General features: G+C 37.5%; 1 protein-coding gene across 3 annotated transcripts in view; it reads left to right on the top strand.

The window, feature by feature from the left end:
• The first annotated feature begins 2,563 nt into the window (after positions 1-2,563).
• TMEM39A (transmembrane protein 39A) overlaps positions 2,564-19,951 on the top strand; it is a 30,310-nt gene continuing 12,922 nt past the window's right edge. For 2 of the 3 annotated variants that reach the window (XR_012507098.1, XR_006720401.2), the window contains exons 1-5: positions 2,564-2,871; positions 4,053-4,239; positions 10,144-10,366; positions 14,587-14,670; positions 18,839-18,993. Coding sequence is in view for 1 of the 3 variants with exons in the window: in XM_010970841.3 (XP_010969143.1) it covers positions 4,127-4,239; positions 10,144-10,366; positions 14,587-14,670; positions 18,839-18,993 (575 nt within the window). In the remaining 2 variants the exon portion in view is untranslated. The remainder of the gene's footprint in view (positions 2,872-4,052; positions 4,240-10,143; positions 10,367-14,586; positions 14,671-18,838; positions 18,994-19,951) is intronic. The other variant, XM_010970841.3, reaches the window with a different exon arrangement.

Genomic DNA, 19,951 nt, shown 5'->3' with positions numbered 1-19,951 from the left:
AGAAAGGGATAGGATAGGTGTATTCCAGGCTGAAGAAAAGGAGATGTTGCAGTGAAGGAATATGGCGCTGGAGATGCTGAAAAAGAGGGAAGCCATAATCTGCAGGTGGGAGTAGACTCTAGGTTGATAGTAGTAGAGGATTTAGGATGCATGGTGAGGAATGATGGAAGATAAAATAATGTTGATTAGTTATGAATGGGGTATGCAATTCATTTTGGGTGAGTAGGAAAGAGGAGAAAATGGATCCCTAACAATATCTTACAAGACTTCTTTAGGAATCCAAATGAAAACTTGAGTCAGTTTCTTCTACTTTCAGGAAGGTGTGCAATACTTCAAAATGAATAGTTCATCAAAGGCACATAATTAAGGCAGTGTACTCATAGATGAACACCACATTAACCCTCACTTTCAAAGTTAGTTCAAAATGAATATAGTGGAGAACAATTATAAAAACTTTAATGAAAGAGTTCATTTTCCGTAATTACAGTTTTCTGTGATCTGAAGAAAATGGAATCACCTTGTGTTAAAATGTCTTTGAAATGAAAATAAACAAAATGTAAAAATCAGTATTTTCTGCAGCTTTACAATGCTTATCTTTGCAGTAAGAGGTTGGGAGGTAAGTGAGCCCTCTACACAGGAGGAATAAGTTGAACATGAATCCAAATAGTACTTGTTTCATTTCCCTAACAGGTAAGGTGTTTTATTGCAGTGGTTCTCAATGTGAATGGGTGCCAGAATTCTCCTGGAGCTTAAGAAAACCACAGATTTCTAGGTCCTATGCCAGCCACTAATTTAAAATGCAAACACTATAGTTTAAAAGACCCTCTATGTTCAAGCTCCTGCTTGTGTCTTCAAATTCATTTCATGCTCACCTTGATCTAGCTGTGCAGCTTTTCATTATGTTTCTTACACATGCTAAGCTCTAATCCACCTCAGAATCTCTGAATATGTTTTGTTTTCTATCTGGATTGTATTTCTCTCCCCTCTTGGCACCTGTTTTCTTACCAACATTCAGGTTTCTGCTGAGATGTCATTTCCTTAGATTCCCTTCAAAATAGCACCCTTTTTTCTACCTTCCCCCTTATTTGTCTCCTTCATAATACTTATAATCTATGATCATTTGATTGATATTAAATAAATATTTCTCTCATTAGAATACAAGCTCCAGGAGGGCAGGGACATATCTTATTCACCAACACAGTGCCTGGTACACAGTAGACACCAAATACGTAATTGCTGAATGAAAGATGAATGCTGGTGAGCCAAAAGAAAAGCTGCAGAGTTTCAGTATAGCAAGCTAGGAAGTAGTTAACAGAGTAAACATGAAAATAAATGTACCATAAGCCTACAAGTGTATACAATGAAAATATGTAATGATTTATGTTGCATGAATGAAAGTTCTGTGGTACATTAGGACAGTAAGAATACTTGGGGCTATTACTAACTTTAGTGGTTATGACTTTGGTCATTCTGGCTCTAAATTCTGGTTCTGTCATTTATTAAGTGGGTTCTGTTGGCTGGGTTTCAACAAGTTATTTAATTTCTCTTACCTTCAGTTTTCTCTGTGAAACAGGAATAATATCAAAATGTTATGAGATTTAAATGAAATTATATAAAGCTACTAGTCTAGTGTCTGGCACCGAAACAAAACAAAAAATCCCAACCAAATCAAAACAACAACAAAAATCCCTCTCAGTAAAGATTAATCATATACTGAATACAAAGGGCATTCTCTTAATGTGCTTAAAATCCCCAGAGTGAGAGATCTCACACAAGTGCTCCTTTTGACACACTTACTCTTCCTCTAACACCTATTGACAGTTTTTGAATTCACTATGATGTTGCCCACCTTTTTTTTTTTCTTCTTACCTTTTTATCTGCCACTTCTTTACTAGAAAACCATTCTCCCACGAACTGCCTATTCATTCTTGCAGTCTTGAATAACCCCAAGCTCTCTGTGAAGATTTTCTTGATATTGACACCACAACCATCCCACAGAGTTTATCACCCTGTCTTGCATGCTATCTCCGGACCTTGGGCATACTTCTAACGTTGCATTTGCTGTAATAAATTGTAATTACTGCGTTTTCCTGGTGTTTTGTCTCTTCCACTAGACTGTGAGCTCTTTGAGGTATTCAGTTTCCTTAACTCCAGCATCTATCTAGTCCTTTTCTTAACATACAATAAGCGCACGATTGGTTGCTGAAGCACGAATTCGCGTCTTGGGTTCCTGAGCAGTGACTTGATCTTAGCTGACGTCTCTCAACCTCCCCCATCTGTATATGGGGGCGACAACTAGAACACGAGTGTCACTTGGAGTCCAAGAGATATCAGGAAGGACTCCTAGCATGGGGACCGCACATCGTAGGGTTGGCGACTGATGCCCAAGAAGGAAATACGTTGGCCAGGGTTGGCGGGGAAGGCGGGACCACGAGCCCAGAAGAGAAAGCGAGTTCCACTGCGCAGGTGCGCGCGGGAGGGGGTGGGGTGCTCATTCCCCAGGCTGCTGTGTAGTTCCGGGAGCCCGCTCGCGGCCGGGGCGGCGGGCCGTCGCGGAGCTGACGTCATCGCCGTGCGCTGCCACGTCTGCTCAGATCCGCGGTAATGGAGGCTAAGGATGAGTGCTGACGGGGCCGGGCTCTGCCTCTAGCTGTAGCTCTGGCTCTGACTCTGGCACTGACTCCGGGTCTGGGTCAACAGCCCGAAGCCTGGAAAGCTTTTCTCTACTCTCCTGGAGAGGACGGCCTGCGGACAAGCAGCTGTTTTGGAGCACCTCAGCTTAGGGAGGGAGTTCTCTTTCCTGGGGTCCAGCCTGTAAAGCCGCCGCCTCCTTCCAGGGATCCCGCCCCGCCGGCCGGGCCTCCTCCATGCGTGAGTATTACCGAGCTGCAGCGCTGTCCGATTGTCGTGGGACTGTTTCGGCCCTCCGGTATGTGCGGCGAGGACCGCTTTGCCGTCCCCTCTTAGGGGTTAGTCTTTTGAAGTTTGTGGTCTCTCAACGCCCACCTTCCACTACCCCATCCTCTCACCTCTCTTTCCCAGTTTTTTTGCTCCACGTTGTTTTCTTTCCCTTTGCTCGTTAATTGAGCAAGGACCAGCCGCCCCTGGATCCAACTGTTTTAATGCTTTGTCTCACCTGGCGTTTTTCAGTCTGCAGCCGAAAGCTGTTAGGAATAGGGAACATAGGATGTCTGCTGTAACGTTTTGAAAACCAGGGTTTGTCCAGGGTGTCACTCTTCGTTTTAAGTCGTATTGTTTAGGAAACAGATTTTTGGTATCCATATTGGCGAAGCCATGATTTTGCCATAGATTGATGGAAACACAGTTTCTTTTCAGTGAGGGCCTTTATCTGTTACTTGTCTTTTAACCCTGCGGTTTTATTAATTTATCAAATGATTTTACATCAGTTTTTCTAGAGTGGGCACCCACTTGAGCTCTTTCCAATATTTTCACTCTAACATATGAAGATATTACTTGAACAGTTTTACTTTTAAGCAGTTAAAAGACCTGATGTACTTTCATCCATCTTTGTCAGTCCCAACAACCACCTCTGTAGGACAGGGAACACTTTTTTTTTTCTGACTAAGGAAACAGACTCAGAGGTTAAATGCCTCAAAGTCAGATAATATATGACACATCTGATCTCAGAATCAAAATCCCTTGATAATATAACCTAACATTTTGGACAGTGCTCTCTTGTAATTCAAGTGGCTTACTGTGAAGTATTAAATTTGAATTGGAAGTGTATATATTAGGTGTTTCTTGTAAATTTTACCTGATCGTAATATCTTTCATATACTACAAGTCAACTGACAAAGGACACAAATTGTGACTTCCCTAATGCTGAACAGAGCTTAGATTAGAACTTAGGCTTCTGACCCATTAGAGCCTGAGTAGTCCTTTCATTAGAATAAAATAGGCAATAGACATTGGGAGCATTTGTTTGAAAATCTGGTTTTACAAGGTCTGCTCACTCAGTTTTTCTGGTTGTTTTGTTACATTGCTTACTTTAAAAATAGTAGACTGATATTTAAATGTCTCTTTTTGTTCAGCTTTGAAACGGGCTGACAGCCATTAACCTGGATTGCAACTACAGGTGGCATTGGAAGCAGACTGGTTCCCGGACATGCCCGGTGGAAGGAGGGGCCCTAGTCGGCAGCAACTAAGCCGTTCAGCCTTACCTTCTTTACAGACTTTGGTTGGTGGGGGCTGTGGCAATGGAACAGGCTTGAGAAACAGGTAAAGAAGAAATAAGACTATGCATAATTTGTAATATCCTATGATCAGTAAAACTACCATAGAAGTTGTCATGCTTTTCAGATATTTGCTTACAAAATTGTTTTTTTGACACTGAAGTAAAAATCTTGACCTGAAGACTAAAAGCTGAGTATTTCAGAATACTTTGGAGGTAGAAAGTTGTGATATGGGGCCCACAAAGTGAAAACAGGCGGATTCTTCCTTAAGGCTGATAATCCAAATTCTAGTCATCAGCTTTTTTTAGCTCTTAAATGAAGGGAAAAGTCAATTAAAGTAAAAGATAAATATGGTGGTTTAACTATATTACCATTCTTTTAGGGGGAGAACAAATTGAAACTGGCAGTTAACATGAGATTCTAAAATTATGTCATATTCTATCAAGGTTTCAAAAATTATTTTGTTTAAAAAATTGAAATGAATGAACTATATCAGTTTTAGCCCAACCATCTTAAGATTTGTGTCACGTTTTATGAGAATAAAGAATTTGATCTTCATAATGGAAATTTATCTCTGTTCTTAATTTTCGAAAGTTAGAATTATTTCTTATCTGGGATAACTCACTTCATCAGAAGGTTTGATCATGTGGCAGTGGAAAGAGATGGCTTTTACCAGATTGTTTGGTCAAGATAATTTTTTTTTTCCCTGCTTCCTCCCTGAATAGAGTTTTCTTTGGCCTGGATTCTAATTTTCAAAGCTAGCAGTCAGTACTGCTCCTGTCTTTTCAGGCCTTCCTGATGTTTGTATACTTTTCTCTTCCTGGCCTGCCCTCCTTTCTTTCTGACCTTCCACCCCCAAGCTCTACTCAATCTTCAAAATCAGTTCTGATCTTGTCATTTCAGTGGGTTTCTCCCTGAAATTCCAGTTTGAAGGGATTTTTTTTTTCCAGTCTCTGATTCCCATTATACTGATTTTCAATCCAAATTTTATATTCACATATGTATAAGAGTATTTGTATTTTATTCTAGAGTAATATTTTTACTCTCCTGTTCTTTGGATATCCTCAGTTTAAAGATGGTGATACTTTCCGCTTCATAGCAGAATGTTGTAAATGAATGAAGGAATAAATTGCTTTAAACTTTACTCTGAATTTTCCAAATATTCTACAAGTAACACATATTTATTTTTCTTTTAATAAAAAATAAAAAGAATGAGAATATGTGAAAATGCTTTTGAAGAAGGGTACTATCTAACATAGATACTGAGGTGAAGGATGTTTCCTATTTGAAGTATGTGCCTTAATTTTAGTAGTATATACTATCAGTTTAGTGTCTTAGTCCTTTCAGATTGCAACAGAAGATTGTAGCTATTCTTAGCTAGGATTCTAGCTAGCTAAAGCATTCTAACTCTGCCTCTGTATTAACTCCAGCAGTTCATTGTTTATTTTCTTTTACTTTGACTTTGAAGGTTTCTCTGGATAATTAGGTTCTTACGCTGTCCCATGGAATCCCTCTTCAGTATCTTGGGTTGCTGTAGAGCACATCGAAGGGAGAAAAAGTCATTCAGGCCAGTAGTCTAGGCTTCAGGTTTCCCAGTCCTTTCTTAATCAGAATTTCTCTCTTGTGTGTTTTAAATATTGGGATGCCATGTATAATGTCTTTTGGGGGAGGGAAAATGAAATGTTCTGCTATTTTAAAAGATCTGAAAACCACATTCTCAGATGGTTCTGCATGCACTTGAAGTCTGCAAATAGAATACTGGGAAGAACTAGGAACATTTGGAAAATTCCTCTGCTCTTAAGTGGGCTTAGCTATGATCATGTGATCTGCCTTCCTTGTAGCTCTTCTATCCTGGCTGTCAAGGTTCCAGTCATGGTTACCTTGGTCTACCATTCTACCAACTTTCCTCCTTAAACATATTTCTTTAGCAGTTAATTGGGGTGATAGGGAGAAGAACTTATTCTTCAACAGATTAGAATAAAGTGAAAGAGCATAATTGTTCATGGTTTGAAAAGTCACTAAAACTATTATTGAGAAATTGTCTTGTGACATTTTTATCTAGAGGGGTTATTTTGGAAGAAGATAGTTCTGTATTTGTTGATGGGGAAGAAGCATCCTAGAATAGGTTGTTTTATAAGACTTGGGGAAAGGATATTAAAAAATGTGGATAAAACCAGTGGTAGGTAGCCTAGAATATAGTTTTAGGAAGGATGTGTACAAAGAAAGACAGTGTTAAGACGAAGAGAACTCATTTCTGAAGTGTCTGTAGAGAGAAGTAGGTAATTGTTCAAGTGTGGTATAATTTGGGGTGATATCCTTGATGCTGCAAGACATAGATCGGCTGAAGAAGAGAGGATTTGCCCCCGTTTGTTAGGTTTTTGTGGCCTGATTGGTAAAGCTAAACTTGAGAATGTCAAAGAGCAAGTTTGGTGACATAGTCAAGATTGAAATCCATAGTTCCCTGTCCTGCTTCCCACCTGTGGGGAGCAGGAATTTGTTCTTGGGATGTGATATGCTTAGATGATTGCCTTCTAAAGAAAAAGGATATACTGTGAATTTCTGAGTTGAGGAACAGTCTTAATTGAAAAAGACTAAGTGATTTTTTCTTTGCTTTGTTCTTGCATGTACTTAGTTAACATCACTTGATCATGTCCAAATGATCATTGCTTTCTCTGTCCCTTTTAGTTCCTTTTTATTCCTTTAAATTTTTCTTGCTTCATCCATTTGCTTAGCTAAAATTTGCTCCTTGCTGGCTCTATGAAGGCCATTCTCAAGCCTGCTATGTTAACTCTTTCTTGCACACAAACTTTATATACAAGGATAAAGCAGATGTTTGGCATATCCATATTGTTTGCACAGTGAGCCACTCTTATTATTTAGGGAAACTTTTGTATCAGAAGGAACTGTTTACCAGTCAAGTTCCCAGATGCCAGCCTTGCACTCAGGCCTTTCTAAGGATACTTATACTGAACACCTGCTTTCTTTTTGGGAGCCTGGAATTTTGGTAGTGCTAGGTAGAGTTGCCAGCCTCCAGTAAAAACTTTGTTTGCTCAGCCTCTAATGAACCTATGTGGTAGATAGCACTTCACACGTGTTGTCATAACTAGTTGCTGAAGAAGTTAACTGCATCCTATATGACTCCATCTAGAAAGGACTCTTGGAAGTTTGCACCTGGTTTCCTCTGGACTTTGCCCGGTACCTTTTCCATCTGCTGATTTTGATTTGTATCCTTTTGCTGTAAAAAATTATAGTTTTGAACATGACTGTATGCCAAGTCCTGAGTCCTCCTAGTGAATCATCAAGCCTAGCCTTGGTCTTGGAGACCTGCAGTCCAATTTGAAAGAGTATTCAATGTTAGCACTGGAAAGAGTTCTTTAAAGAGAATCTTTTCCAACTCATATATGATAGATGAAGAAACTGTGGCTCAGGAATATAAAGTTATTTTCTCAAAGACCACAGCTGGTTGGTGGAAAATCTGGGACTAGAACCATCCCACATTGTATCTGAAACATTTGTGTCACTGCTTTTTTTGAATCTGTTTTACATTCTTTCAGAAGGGCGGTACTTTTTTTTCTTAAAATCTGTAGCTGATTTTCAAAGACGTATTGACCAAGTCATTTTATTTTAGCTTTTTTTTTTTTTTTTTTTTTTTTTTTGGTTTTAAGAACTTTGATAATATCTCCCCTCAAGCTTTCAACTCATAGGAATACTTTTCTCTTTCCCACTGATGCTCTGGATCACTTTACTTGACCTTTGTCTCTTTGTCTTCTAACTTGAAGTATACTAACCAAGGCTGTGTGGAATAGCACTAATTTAGATCTTTCATACTTCGTTTTGTGTGTCTTTATTGAAGCCCAGCATACTATTGACTCTGTTAATGGCAGAAGCACATTAGTCTGCTTTACTTGGGAAAATTCTGTAAAAACCTTTCTAACCTTTAAATCATAACAAGTAATTTAGCATGCTTTCTCCCTTCATGTACTTTTAACTGAAGAGGAATAAGAATTTTTATTTGTTCTGGAATATGTTTAGTTTGTTTTAGAGTAAAGGCTCCTCACCAGAATTTTTTATTTTCATACCTTATGATTAAATGAAGTACAGGAATAGATTAGCTGCTGGCATTAATTCCTTCCATTCAAGTCCACCAACTCGAACAATTCCAGAGAGCACCTTTCATGTTGTATTCCTTGTGAATTCCTGGGAGTTGTGCTATGCTGTGGCCCATCTTCCAGAACATATCAGAGAGCTGTGGTGTGTTAATGATTGGTTTACGATTGAGCAGATAAGGTTTTGAGACCTACTGGTGGATCACAACCTACTCCTTGGTAAGCTTGTTCTATTGGAGTGTATTCTGAGAATGAGGAGGGGGAAAGTTTTATAATTTTTTATGACTTTCCTCCGTCCCTGTTCTTCCCTTCTAGCTCTTCTGAGTTTTTGCCATGATATTCTTAAATGTTCAGAATGAGCAGGGTTCATATTCCCATGAGTCAGTTAAAGTACTGTAAATGTCTCATACTGATGCTAGAATTCTATATTTGGAAATTTTAGGGGAGAATGGTAACACTAATATTGTTCCTTCTCTAGAATCTTCTTTAGAAATAGCCAAGTCAGGCGTCTTTTCTTTGTTCTGTAAATAATGGTAGACCCTTAGATCTCTAACTATTCCTGGCATATAAACAATAGGAAATTTTATTCCCTACCCCCATCTTACCATTTTAGATAGCCCAGCTATCTACCTATAAAAGAGCTTGGAAGAAAGAACAAGAAGATAGGGATTAAAATCTATATTTTAATTTGTGTTTTAAGCGCTCTCTTTTTCATGACTATATTGGTCTGTCTTTTCGACTTAAAGGTATATACATGCAGTGAACTAGAAAAAGTACAGTGTCTGTCCCTAAGATTATGGTCTGATAGACAAGATAGATGTATACAAAAAGTTATATAAAAAGAACTGAATAATCAAATGAAGAGTGTAATAATAAAGGCATAATTTAGGTATAATGGTGGCACAGATGAAAGATGAGTCAATGTTGATTGAGTGAGTCTGAGTAAGCTTTTAGAGGATAAAGTCTTGACAGAGTCTGTAAATGTGTATGTGAAGGGTTAAGGAAGGTGATTTTGGAGGATATTGCTGGTAAAGGAATAATGTGTACAAAGGAATAGCATGTATGTATATTCACAGATAGCAGATAGCATAGGTATTGTATAGGGTGCGTGTGGAGGAGTGATAAGAGATGAGGCTAGTCTGTTAAGCAGAGGGTCTCATAGGACAGACTAAACGTTTTTGGATGTTATCCTATTGGCAGTGGAGAGTCATGAAAGGGTTTTAGGCAGGAAAATAATACATCAGAGGTTTACTTTAGAAAGATCTTTGAAGGCAGGTTGGAGGATTTAGTGAAAGTAGAATTGAATTTAGAGGAATTACTTCAATAGTTCAGGTGAAAAATGGTAATTCTTGAACTAAGGCAGTGGGTTTAGAGAGGAGGGTTCAGTTTGGAAAAAGATTTATGAAGTGGAGTATATATGATTTAGAGAGTGATTTAGAGAAGGAAATTTCTACTATGACTTCCAGTTTTCTGATTTGGGCAGCTAACTGGGCCACGAACTAGGGTCAGTACTATAGGAGGAGAAACATAGAAATGCTCAGTAGACTGCTTGATAACATGGGTCTAAAACTCAACAGTGAGCTTTATGGAGAGAAATTTTAGTTTTCAACGTGGATGATGACTTCATTATCCATTATCATGGCTTCAGATAATGGAAGCTGTGACCACATATTAGATTACTGAGAGTGTGTGGAGGGAGAAGACAAGAGCAGGTGGTCCTAGAATGGAGTCTTGGGGAAAGCCATCAGCTAAAGTGTAGGTGAAGAAGAGGGCAGGACCCCTTTCATGCTCTTTGACTCTGAGAGGTATTGCCTTTTCAGTTAACCATAGTTTTCTCTTTTCAGGAATGGTAGTGCTATTGGCCTTCCGGTCCCACCTATCACAGCCTTAATCACCCCAGGCCCTGTTCGTCATTGCCAAATTCCTGACTTGCCTGTGGATGGGAACCTGCTCTTTGAGTTTCTCTTTTTCATCTACTTGCTGGTTGCTTTGTTCATCCAGTACATCAACATCTATAAAACAGTGTGGTGGTATCCTTATAATCATCCGGCCTCTTGTACTTCGTTGGTAAGTCTTAATAGGCCTTTTAAGTTCTTCATGTTACTTAGTCAAGAAACTAGTTGGAGATCTTAGGTGTAGAAATTATTTTTCTTCAAATGAATTGTTTTTCTATTAAACCGCAGATTACTTTCAGAATGTAATATTATAAGATTGTTAAATATCTGACTTTAGTCTGTGACCAGAGGAAGTAAAAACATAAATGAAAATGCAGAAAACATTTACATGTTATTATAACAATATCCCAGAAGGGTTTTGGTATTTAGCTTTCCCTACACCATGTTAAATTTGTTGGAAGTTTAAGGTGCAAATATGATTGTATTCCAGAACTTTACCCTTTCAGTGGCTGTATTAGGATAATGATAGCTTCTATAACAAATAAACCCCAAATTGTATACTGCTTCAAACATGTAGCAGTCTGAGGCAGTTGTCCTGGTTGGCAAGTGTAGCATACTTCCATTGGCAGGGGACCCAGGCTGATGGAGACTCTGCCATCTTCCAGCATGTGACTTCCAAGGTGGCTGTGGTCCATCCCTGTTTGCCAGAAAGGGGAAGGAACATAGGGAAGTATAAAGGAGAATTTCTTATGGGTCAGGCTTACATCATTTTCATGTGTGTCCACTCCTAACTGTACGGGAGGCTGGACAATATAGTCCCTTGGCTGGATTCATTGTTATTCTGAATAAAATTGGTTCTGTTACAAAAATACAGTGGAGACAAGAACTAGCTATCTCTGCTGAAGTACATCAAAATATACTGTAGGTTTTTGTGCCCTCTTTCTGGTTACTTAGTAGTGCTGTGGTAATCTTGTTGCAAAAAGTGTTCTCCATAGTTGGGTATATAAAATAACAGTTCAGGATAGTCAAATGACCTGGTAGGTAAGTGGCTGGCAGTGGCAGATTTGGATGGGTGATGGAGATAAGCTCTAGAAGAAAGAAGACTATTGTCCTGGGTAGATTATATATGTGGCTGGGACTTAAGTGGTTAAAAAAAACCTCCCTGGCCTGTTAAACATAGACTGGAAATGTGTACAAAATCTTCAACATAGTATGAGAAGGGAGTAAACATTTTTATTTTAAATATTTGTGTTAACTATTAAGAATTTTTTTTCCATGTTGACCACCTATTTGCCTAAAATCAGGTGAAGAGAAATTTTGTTTCTTTAAGAATTATAATGATTTAGTGTCAAGCTATTTGCTTTTTCTTTTTTTTTTTTAATAGTCTTTTTTCCTACTTGGATTATGGGTTTATTGAGCATAGGAACTCAACTTCATCCATCCTTCTTTGGCCATGCATGGTGTTATAAAATGAGAAGGCTCAAATAGATGATTTTTAAGGCTTTTTCCAGCTATGTATTTCTATAAGTAAATAACTCATTATTCTAACAGTGACACTGGCAAATACTTTTTAAAATATTTACCATATTCTTTGTAAGTGTTGATGTATTTACTCTTCCTAAAAGAAGGTAGGTACTACTGTATGACTCCCATTTTATAAGTTAGAAATAGGAGACCTAGAAATTATGAAAATGGCTTAAAACCGCATGTGACAGAGTGAACACTCAAATCCAGCCATATCTGTTATGGTTTATATCCTGTATTTATTACATATTTACTCCATAAATACTTGTTGGGTTTCCACTTTGGTATCCCATGAAAACTTCTCATTTGTTGAATTTTCAGATTAATCAAAGAGTTATGCTCACAGTCAACCATTTCTGATGAGAATTCTTATAAAAATCCCTTACTAATATTGCCTGAAACGAAGCGAACCAGTGCTCCTCTCAGAATCAGAAAGCTGTTGCTATGGCTGCTGACTCCAGAATTATGCTTCCTTTGCTCTGACTTATACCACCCAAAATGGGTGCCTTTTACCCTGCCCCTCTCCCCACTTCACTCAGCTTATGTGATGCCTGTGGTTGGCAGAAATTAAATCTAATCTATCAACTTTAGTTACAAGAAAGTTTGGAAATGTAGTTTTGAGCTTTCCAGTCACTACAGTAGAGGAAAGTGCACTTAAAGAAGGTTGTCATGCGGACCGGCTCACTTATTTGCCACATATGATCCTTGCTCACACAGAGCTTAAAATTTAATTGTGGAGCTAAGAGTTACATATGTGAAATAGCAAATAAGATTTTAGCCCATGAATCTGAAAAGGGCTTCTCACATCAGTGAGCTGTTAAAGGTGAATGGCCTGCCAAAGACCCAGTTACTTCCCACCACTGAAGTTATTCAAGCACAGCAGGCGGCAGCTTGACTGGGGTGTTTTAGAAGGGACTTCTATCTCAACTAGTGGTTTGTCTCTTACAAGTTTTCTTCTGTTATGCGTTGCCTGACTCAGAAATTCGTCAGATTTATATATTAGGTTTGAATTAATAGACCCCCAGACATTAGCCATAGAATCCCGTGAATTTGCTTATATTATTTTGGAGGAGTAGGGTGAGCAAGGAAGAGTCTATCAACTAAGAGGGGATAAATAATTTTTAGAATTATTTAAGAAAACTTAGCGGGAAAAGGAAATGGTCTGAGGAGTGGTAGCCCAGCCTCTTGACATTCTGACTGCTCTACCTTTGAAATGTATCCCAAATCTGGCCACTCCATCTCCATTGCTACTGACCCTGTTCAATTCATCATCTTTTCTCACTTGAATTAAAAGAAATAGCTTTGTAACTGATCTTGCCCCAATACAGTATAGTCTGCACATAGCAATGAGTGTGACCATGTAAATATACAAATACAATCATGGCACCCTTTGCCTAAAACACTCCTATGACTTCCCCTTAGCCAAAAGATACATAAACTCGATCTCTTATTGCTTATTATCTCTCTCCAGCCTTCTTGCTGATTTTCAGACATACCAGGCAAGTATTTTCTTGCCTTAGAGCCTATGTGATTACTTTTTCCTCTGCCTAGAACTCTCTGCTCCCGTATCTTGTCACGGCTGGTACTTTTTTGTCATTCAGCTGTCAGCTGAAATACCACCTTCTCAGAGATATCCTCCCTAACCACCAATTTAAATTGGCTCTGCACCTCCCTTCCCAGTTGTTATTTATCACTCTTTTATTTCTTACCCGCAGCATAACTGTTTGGACTGCTTTTGCTTGTTAGCCCTTTTATTATCATTGCCCTTCCCCCTTAAGCAAATTCATTAAAGATGTGAGTTTAGCTGCTATAATGGTATCTAAAACAGAATAGAAGCTTATTTCTCTATTTAATAAAAATCAGGCAAGTGATATAGGGCCACAGTGGCATCTCTTTGTATCTGTTGCTCTGCCACCTTCAACATGCTTTTTCCAAACACCATGGTCCAAAGTAGCCGCTCCAACTCCTGTCATCGCATCTGGCTGGCAGGAAGGAAGAAAGGAGAAAGAAACAGCTCTTTGCTTTGAGGGCATGCCTGGGAAGTTGTACTCATCACTTCCCCTCATGTCCGTTAGCTACAAGTAGTTTTTGCAAGGGAGGCTGGGGAATGAACCTTCAGTCAGCTAGGAATCAGTGCCCACTTAAATTTTGTGATCACAGAGGAGACAACTAGTTATCTCTGCCACTGCCTATCCCTCTCATACTGCAGCAAATAGTAAGATCCAGGAGAGCAGGAACCTTGTCTTTCTTCAGCATTGTTTCTACAGTATCAAGAAGACTACTTGGCACATCGTGGGTGCCAGTACGTATTTATTGAAAGAGTTAATTGAGGAATTCTGGAAGAAGGACTGTGGAAACTTATAGACCTTTTGACCATCAAAATGAAAATGTATCCCAATTTTGTTTGTTGCTAATGACTTTTCATTTTGTTTATTATCATAGTATACAGACTTAGAACTAGAAGGAACCATACATAGCATCTAGGTAATGCTGTCATTTCATAGGAAGAAGAGAGCAAACATGACATGTTTCTAAAGTTAAGGAGAAAGACTGAATGTAATTGATGTATCAGTGAGTAGAGAGTTCAGGTTAGCAGATGCTCAATTAGATTAACATAAGCTTTCATAAAGAGAGACCAACAACAGTAACTCTTGAAGACTGGGAATTTAAATTTGACACTCTTTATAAATACAGCATTTTAAATAAATTATTCTTACCATAATTCTGCAGGTTATCACTTGTTAACCCAAAGCTGTAATCTTTTCATTTAAGGTGATAAGATCTTTTGAGGGGGCAGACCCTTTCATGTAGTAGTTCCAACTGGGTACACACATTTCTTCCTGATACAGTTGTTTGTTTCTCTTATAGAATTTTCATCTCATTGATTACCACCTAGCAGCATTCATTACCGTCATGCTTGCGCGGAGGCTTGTATGGGCCCTCATCTCAGAGGTAACAGCTCGTTCATATTCTTCTTTTTTTTTTTTTTTTTTTTGAGCGAAGGTAGATTTATTTAGAGAGATACATACTGCATAGAGTGTAAGGCAAGAGAAAGGCCACAAGGTGTGGGGGTTGGGTGCTCAGGTTAAAGTAAAAGTACATACACACTCCATAGACAGAGTGTGGGCCATCTCTGAAGAAGAGGGAGCGAGAGAGGCCCAGCTCATTCATATTTTATCACTGGTAGCTAGAGTTAGTTAGTAGAAGGGGTTCTGAAAATGTGAAATGTCCAAGTATAATTTGAATGCAATTATAAATTAATTTCTTTACTGTCACATGAATTGTGCTGGTTCTTTTTAAAAGATTTTCTTAAAATGTATTTAAAATTCAAGTGTGATATAACTCAAGAGAACTGTTAGAAATCTCATTTGTTTGGTAGGAGCTTATTTCTAGCTTCCAAGTTCTTCAGTGCAGTCTTTCTCATTTTGATAGTTACAGTAAAAATAAGATGGATTTTAAGTAACTATTGATATGAAGAGTTACATGTAAATGAACAGTTGCATATAAAACATTGTTTCAAGTAACATTCACTTGAAATTATTTATATACTATTTGTGGAGTTGCCAGCAGAGACATTGGTTTGAGTTCACTAAAATGTGGAATTTAAAAATGACAGCATCCAGATTTGCATAGGACTAATCTGGAAGGTTAGTACCTTCAAATTTAGTGGGCAGTGGAGAAAAGAATTGGGACATTAATATGATCTTTTTATGAAATGACCATTGGTATCTTTTTTTATATATATTTGTAAACCCAGTGAGGGAGGTAAATGTGTTTTCTTTAAGATTTTATCTTGTGTCCTGTAAATGATTACAAAAACAAAAAATGTTCACTTAGCTATAGTGGCTAATAATTTTAATCTTGAAGTTTATAATTCAGTGTTAAATTTTGAATGAATAATTGCTATAATCACAGAGTCAACTTTTTTTCCCAAAACATACAGTAAAGTCTGTGTATGTAAGATCTTTCAGGAACCTTATTTATGCGAGCACAGAATAATTGCAGATATTAAGTCATAATCTGAGATCTGTTTAATGTTAGCTTAAAAACATTAGTAGTAGGATCGTCTGTTTTTCATGGTGGCAAAGGCTGTCAATAACCTTTTCTCCTAGGTCCCTTATTTAGGTCATGAAAATAGATGCTTATTTTTGGACATATTGAGAAACTGTTCTTTCTTTAGAGGAAGTTTTATGTTTACATCTGTTAAAACGGGCAGAGAATGATGTTGTTTCGTATCTTCAGTTACTTAGAAACAGTACTTACATATGTCAAATTAGTATGTCTAATTAGTGTGTAAACCCTTTATAATTGGAGTTTCTACTTTGGAGCTACAAGGGCTATAACTTGAAGGACTCTATTGTTTCTTTTATTAATGGCTTAAGAATAGTTTAACAGCTTTTGCATGACCTTAGTTGGAAAATAAACTAGTTGTTTTCTAAGGAAACCTGTCATTCTTACTGAGAGCAAAATTCTTAAGCTAAATTTAAATAAATTTCTAGTCAGAGACTTAATTTATACCTTAATCTATCAGAAAGGGAATGTTTAAATAAAGTATGGCATATCTACATAATGGAATAGCATGCAGCCATTAAAAGTAAAAGTGCCTTTGTGTACTAACTTTTAAGATATTAAGTGAAAAAAAGTAAATTGCAGAACTGTGTTTAAAATAAGACAGGTGGAAGGAACAAAATATATTTGCTTATATATGAATAAATTATCTCCATAATGACACACAAACTAGTAATTGGCTATTTAGTTAATGACTGGGAGAGAGGACCGGTAGGAGGGACACTTCATTACAAACACTGTATATGTTTTGTATTTGAGCAATGTCAATATATTACTATTCAGAAGTCAAAAATATGAGCTGTATAGTGATTCTCTTCCTAAAATGTCTAAATTAGATGAGTAAGACCCATCATAAATCATCTTTCCTTCCTTTCGTCAAAAAATGTTTGCCTTTTTTTGGCTTATACCACAGAAAGGCTCTCTACCCTGAGAAAGACCAATCATTTTTAAGGAGAGGCTGGGCTGGAAATAATTAATTTAGAAAAGTAAATACTACCCCAGGAAGAATACCTGTCTAACTAGATAGACTGTTTATTCACCTCCAGGCCAATTCTACTTCTCTACTCACTCCACAAGACAAAAGTTATTCAGCTATTCTTTCACCAACCATAGGCCACTGTCTTTCTAAAAAAATTGTTTTTCTAAATAGAAAAGTAATACATTTTATTGGAAAAAAAAGAACAGAAAGCACTAAAATATAAAGGAGAGAATTTTTTTAATGGTTTATTTTAAAAATATTTATTTTCTCATTATGAGAGAACCACATTTTGGTATATTTCCTTCTAATTTTTAGATGCACACAGAGAAAAAAATACATGTGTATCTTTAGGACATTATCTGTGTATTGTCTGGTTATATAGGACATTATCTGTACACAATTTTATATCCTGTACTTCTCACTTAACATAGTGTTAGAAATATTTTTCTACTCCTTACCTGGCTAATTCTTGCTTATCTTTTAGATCCCAGCTGAAATAGTGCTTCCTCAGGAAGCCTTTCCTGGATTAGGGTCTCCTGGTATTTAGTCTCAATAGCAGCCTACTCTTTTCCTATAGCACTTACCACAAGTGTAAAAATAATTGTGTAAATTAAGTTTAATATTTGTCTTCCTTGGTTGGGCAGTCTCATAAAGACAGAGGTTTTATTTGTCTTGGTTACCACTGTATCCCCAGGACCTGGTATAGTGTCTTGTCACACATAGATACCACAGTGGTTAAGAGCTTGGGCTCTGGAATAAGGCAAAAATGATGACTACCTCCAACCTCTGCTGCCCTCTGGTGACACTGAGCAGAAGCAGCCTTTTCTATGCCTAACTCCAAACGTTTGCGAATGGAGGCAGTGGAGTATTTTCAGTGGTTTAAATGCCTTCCCTTGGCTTTGACACATGCAGTACATTGGCATGAGGTGTGTATCTGGGGAGTGATGTGCAACTGTTTGTCCTGCTGTGGCTGAGCACAGTTTGATCCTACTCCACAGTTTGAGGCTCAAGCAGTAGTATTAATTCAGCTAATTCTTTGATTTATAGATGACTACATAAATAGCATGTATTTATAAATATTATACATGCTATGTAGTGTTTTGGGTGAACTAAGAAATGGATATATAGGAGGAACCTGAAAAATTACTCATCCCTTACCATGTGCTGTTGACTGTAGAGAATTGTTTTCTGGGTTCTGACACTGCTTGCTGTTTTAGAGGTTATAGGAATCTATCATTTTCCCCTGCATCTCACTCATTCTCTCCTTCTTAGTTCATTTTGAAAGAAAATAACATTGCAGAGCTTCATGTTTAGACAAGTATGTTTTCTTTCTATATTTGATCAGTTTTAAAGATCTGGGATTAAAGAAGAATATTTGAACAGCTTTGACGTAAATAATTGGAAGTGTGATCATACATTATTTTGATGTTTGTGAAAGTCAAAAAAGAAACATTTATTAAGAGATTTGTCAAAGAAGATCTGATTATTTTTTGAAGCCTCAGTAATTTATTAAACATTAATTCAGCAAACAGATTGTGGGGAGGATTCAAAGAAAAGTAGAAACACTGTAGCTTCTGTTGAGGCCATTGCAGCCTAGTCCAGAGTCAGATAAATTAGTGGCTCACTATCTTTATATATATATAAATCACCTGATGGGTTGTAAAACTACAGGCTCCTTGACTTGTGATTTTGTTCCCTATATCTAGTGATGAAGGTCAGTAGGAATTTGCATGCTCAGTAAGTAGCCCCAGGGATTCTGATGAGTGTGGTTCATGGAACATACTTTGAGAAGCCCCAATATAAATAAATTAGACAATATCATAAGAACTTAAAGGAGATCTGTGTGAGGCACTATGGGAATACAAGAAGAAAACAACTAACTGGAGAAGTCTGAATCTTCAGGAATGAGGAAGATATGGTGGGATGGGCAGTTTTTCTTCTTTTCTCCCTTCCTTCCATTTTTTTTAATTTCCACAGTTCACCTTCCACTAAATCTACTTAGTCCTTGGTTGAGTCACATAAATGACAAAGGTCATTTATAAACTGCTCTTTTTGGTGCTTCCAAACTTACAGGCCACTAAGGCGGGTGCAGCATCAATGATTCACTACATGGTTCTGATATCAGCTCGCTTGGTGCTACTTACTCTGTGTGGATGGGTACTTTGTTGGACGCTCGTCAATCTCTTCCGAAGCCATTCAGTCCTCAATCTCCTTTTCCTTGGCTACCCGTGAGTACTCCAGTTATTTTATTTTGTTAGTAAGTCTTCTAAGAAATTATTTGGATCATGAAAATGATAGTGTATAAGGGAGGAAAATGAAATTCTTAAATATAAATCAAGAGTATCAAGAGTTCAGAAAATTGGAAAAATCCATGGGTAGAGTGACCATGTAATTTATTTCCTAAACTGGGATACAGTTGGGACAGTAGACATAAACCAAGATTATCCAAGGAAACCTGGCAGGTATGGCTCTCTTAGCAATGGAGAATATTTTCATTAGCTCTGGTCACCAAATAAAGCCTCCAGGTAATGCCTATATTGGCTCAAATGGTGGTGAACATTAGTTGAACGAACTGACTTAACCAGTCTTAACCTTTTGGTCAAATTCCTTTAATCTTTGGATTCATGTAATATAAGTATGCCATATTCAAGCCCTATAGATTTTACACTTTTTTGAATATTTTATGAAAACCTTTAAACACAAAATTGAATTTTTCAGCAAACACCTGTGTAACCCCCACTTAGAGTCTACCTATAAATATTTTACTATTATTGCATAACATACATCTGTCCTTCCATTCTTCTGTCCCTCTATCAATCCATCTAACTTTGGTACATTTCAAAGTTAAATTGCAGACCTCAGTTTACTTCTCCCAAAATATATCAGCATATGCCTATCAATAACTAGAGTTGGATATTTGTTTAGTCTTTTCTTTTCCAGTAAAATTCATACACAGTAAAATTCATAGAACTCTTGTGTTCATTTGCTGAGTTTTGATAAATGCATGTATCTGTGTAACTCAAAGCCCCATCCCAGTATAGAACATCACCATTACTGCAGAGGTTCCTTCATACGCTTTTCCAGTCAAACCTTACCCCTGCCTCCCAGAGGCAACCACTGTTTTGATTTTTTTTCTGCCATAGATTTGTTTGCCATTTCTAGAATTTCATGTAAATGGAACCGTAC

This window comes from Camelus bactrianus, chromosome 1 (assembly GCF_048773025.1).
Source record: "Camelus bactrianus isolate YW-2024 breed Bactrian camel chromosome 1, ASM4877302v1, whole genome shotgun sequence".
Classification (NCBI taxonomy): domain Eukaryota; kingdom Metazoa; phylum Chordata; class Mammalia; order Artiodactyla; family Camelidae; genus Camelus; species Camelus bactrianus.
The sequence above is the reverse complement of the archived record's forward strand: the minus strand, read 5'-3'. Positions and strand labels throughout refer to the sequence as shown.